The sequence below is a fragment of the Fukomys damarensis genome, unplaced genomic scaffold (genome assembly GCF_012274545.1).
Source record: "Fukomys damarensis isolate Sample0158 unplaced genomic scaffold, DMR_v1.0_HiC HiC_scaffold_1, whole genome shotgun sequence".
NCBI classification, from domain to species: domain Eukaryota; kingdom Metazoa; phylum Chordata; class Mammalia; order Rodentia; family Bathyergidae; genus Fukomys; species Fukomys damarensis.
In genome coordinates, this window is record NW_022900913.1 from 50,618,733 (window position 1) to 50,622,289 (window position 3,557).

At 41.9% G+C, this 3,557-nt stretch overlaps 1 protein-coding gene across 1 annotated transcript in view; it reads left to right on the forward strand.

Moving 5' to 3' along the window:
• The first annotated feature begins 3,037 nt into the window (after positions 1-3,037).
• Srek1 (splicing regulatory glutamic acid and lysine rich protein 1) overlaps positions 3,038-3,557 on the forward strand; it is a 36,741-nt gene continuing 36,221 nt past the window's right edge. The window contains exon 1 of the mRNA XM_019209453.2: positions 3,038-3,338. Within this exon, the coding sequence (XP_019064998.1) occupies positions 3,178-3,338 (161 nt within the window). The 5' untranslated portion in view covers positions 3,038-3,177. The remainder of the gene's footprint in view (positions 3,339-3,557) is intronic.

Sequence of the window (3,557 nt, forward strand, 5' to 3'; positions counted from 1 at the left end):
AAAAAAAAAAAAAAAAAAAAAAAAAAAAAAAACAGATGGTACTGGCAAAAAAACAGAACAGAGGATTGATGGATTAGAAGACTCAGAAACAACTCCAGACATACTCGATCACCTTATCTTTAACAAAGGATCCAAACACATTCTTTGGAAGACAGATTTTTTTTTTTTGAAGACAGAATTTTTAATATGGGATGCTGGAAAAAAACTGGCTTTCTACATGCCAAGGATTAAAACTAGATCTATATCTTGCAACATAGACTAACCTAAAATCTAAATGGATCAGAGAACTCTTGAAGACACTGGTGTAGGCAAAGATTGTATGAACAAAAGCCCAGTTACATGGGAAATATCAAAAAGAATGAACAACTTGGATCTTATCCTATTAAAAAGGTTTTGGTCAGCAAAAGAAACCACCCATGGGATGAACAACCAATAGTCCAGGAAAATAATTTCAGCTGTTCCTCAAAGGACTACTATCTAAAATATGTAAAGAATTAAAAAAAAAGGACCCCAAATTTAAAGACCCTTTCCAAAAATGCTATCTGAAAGGAATAAACACATCTTAGATGAAGTAGAAATGGCAAATAAATATATGAAAAAAATGTTCATCATCACTGGTCATTCAAGAGATGCAAAAAAAAAAAAAAACCCAAACAAACAGTGCTAAGATTCTATCTCACTCTAGAACAAATGATTATTATCAAGAAATCACAAAAACAAAAACAAAAACAAACAAACAAAAAAGCTGGGTGTGGTGGCGCATGCCTATAATCCCAGCACTCAGGAGGCTGAGGCAGGAGGATCGCTGTGAGTTCCAGACCAGCCAGGGCTACATAGTGAGTTCCAGGTCAGTCTCAACTACATGGTGACATCCTATCTCAACCCCCCCCAAAAAAAAACAACAACAAAAAAACCCAGAACAACAACAACAAAAAACAAACCCCCCAAAAGAAATCAGCCAATAACAAATGGGGTGTGGGAAAAAGAAACCTTTCTCCACTATTGGTGGGAGTGTAGTCTGGTGCAACCATTGTGGAAATCAACATGGAGATTCCTCAAAAAACTAAAACTAGAGGTTCCATTTGACCCAGCTAGTCCCCTTCTTGACATCTTTCCAAAAGAATTAAAAGCATTACACCACAGCCATATATAAACACCTATGTTCATAGTGGCAGTGTTTGTAATAACTAAATTTTGGAAACAATCCAAATGCCCACCAGCTGACAAATGGATAAAGAAGATGTGTGGTTTTTAAAAAATACATATAATGGAGTACTACTTTGCATTAAAGAAGGATAAGCTTGAGACATTTCTAGCTCAGTGGATGCACCTTGAGAACATATTTCTAAGTGAAATAAATTGAACACACATTTAAATATCACATTGTTTCTCTGGCATTAGAAACCAAAAGTGGAAATAAAGACCAAAATTTATAACAGATATTGGGAAATGGGAAGAAAATTTTCAACAAGCAAAGGAACAGGGGATTAGAGAAGGGGAAAGGAAAGAAGGGAGGAGAAAGAAAAGTGGAAGGAAAATATGGAAATAAAGCTTTTGTAAATAAGGAGCTTCTGTAAAAAAATTAAAAACTAAAAGTACCGTAAATACTCAAAAAAAGTTTAGAGAAACATTTTCTTTTAAAAGTAGCAAATATTTATTGGTACATTTTAGGCATGTATAATCATGACACTCACCACAGGTAATCGGCAGCTGTACATGGTACCTCCTACCTTTTTCCCATACCCTAGTCCCCTCAAGCCCCCTCCCCTTGCTATGTTCAAAAGCTTTGTTCCCATTTTTTCCTTTTATTTTCACTTAAAAAAATGTTTTTTTAATTTTTTTGGTGCTGGGGATTGAAATCGGGTCCTTGTGCTTGCAAGGCAGGCCACCGAACCGCTGAGCTAAATCCCCGGCCCCTATTTTCACTTTTTAAAAAGCTTGTCCCTTCTTTTCCTTTCTTCCTTGCTCCTCCCTTGTTCCCCTTCCCATTTGAACATTTTCTTCTCATTTCCCAATTTATATTACACATTTTAGTCCTTATTTCCAGAAAAATTTGTATTTATATGTGAAGTCTCAACCACCATACAAATGCTTTTACTGAAGATAACTGTTCTACCTGGGTTTGCAGCAGTAATTTCTATTTTTTCACACTTATTACATGCACGCTAGGGTACACATTTGATAAATGTTATTAAGAAAAAGTCTTAGAATCTTAGAGGTGCATAGACAGAGTTGAAGAAAATACAACTATTATCAGTTTGGGAATACTGCCTTGGTTCCTTCTGTGAAGTATCAGCAGTTTAATCTACTGATCATTAAAACAAAGATCAACAAAATGAAAAAGGTCAAAAGTCGTTATTAACTTTATGGTTCCGCACATGGCATTTTGGGAATAGCTACTCTTGTCACTGTAGTCTCTCATTAGGTTGAAAAGTGGACCGTTATGTTATGTGGACCATCTGTGTTTTTTATGTGTCCTTGTCTAATAGTGTCTAGTACCCAACACTATTAATAACTTCAGGAGGAGAGACTAAATTACAAGTTATGAGCAATGACGGCATAGCCTTTAATTTACTGTATCGTTCCTTAATATGATCCTCCATGTTTTATGCAAAATTCCAAGGTTTTTTACAATTAGGACACGTGCCAATTTTTAAATAAAGTTGAGGTGAGCTCTCTTTAATACCGACACACTACACTTTGCTCCAGTACTTCTCCGTGATGCTAGGGTATCTTTCCTTCTCCACGGCCCCGGCGTGGAGAGGAAGCTACTTGGCTTGCCAGCCTGTAAAGACTACGAAGAGCTGGGTCTCCCACACTGACAAGAGCACTGAACTTGACCGATCTTTGGGGGTTGAGCCTCCAACAAATACCGACAAAAATAAAAATCTTGTTATAGGGAAGAGGAGCAGTAACAACCCCAAAGACCCGGGGACCCGACAAGCAGAGGACACAGCAGCAGGAGGCCCGCTGGTTGCCGGGGCGACGCTTCCGGCTGGCGCGCGCAGCCCCGGAGCAGCGGAGTTGAGAGAAGGGCGGCTAGACCTGCCCGGCGCCTTGAATTCGCCAGCGGGGGCGCGCTCGTGGCCGCGCGTCCTCCGCTTTCCCGGCTCGGTAGCTGACGCGTCGTAGACGTTGGGGAGCGGGAAGGCAGCGGTATTGGCAAGCGGGATCGCGATGAACAGCGGTGGCGGCTTCGGTTTGGGCTTAGGCTTCGGCCTTACCCCGACAGCGGTAATTCAGGTGACGAATCTATCTTCGGCGGTGACCAGCGAGCAGATGCGAACGCTTTTTTCCTTCCTAGGAGAAATAGAGGAGCTGCGGCTTTACCCCCCCGAGTAAGTGCCGATTTCTGCTGGGGGAGGGGCGCGGGCGCCATAGGGACCTGGGGAGCCGAGGCGTGGGGGGAGCGCGGGCGCGCGGCGCCTGTCACGTGACCGCAGGGCCTTACCTTGGTGCCCATGTTTGATGAGGGCACTGGGTCCGCGGCCCTGAGGTCTCGCCTTCCTGCCTTCCTTGGTAGTCGGATTTGCGAGTTAATCGCTGCACCGAGCCCG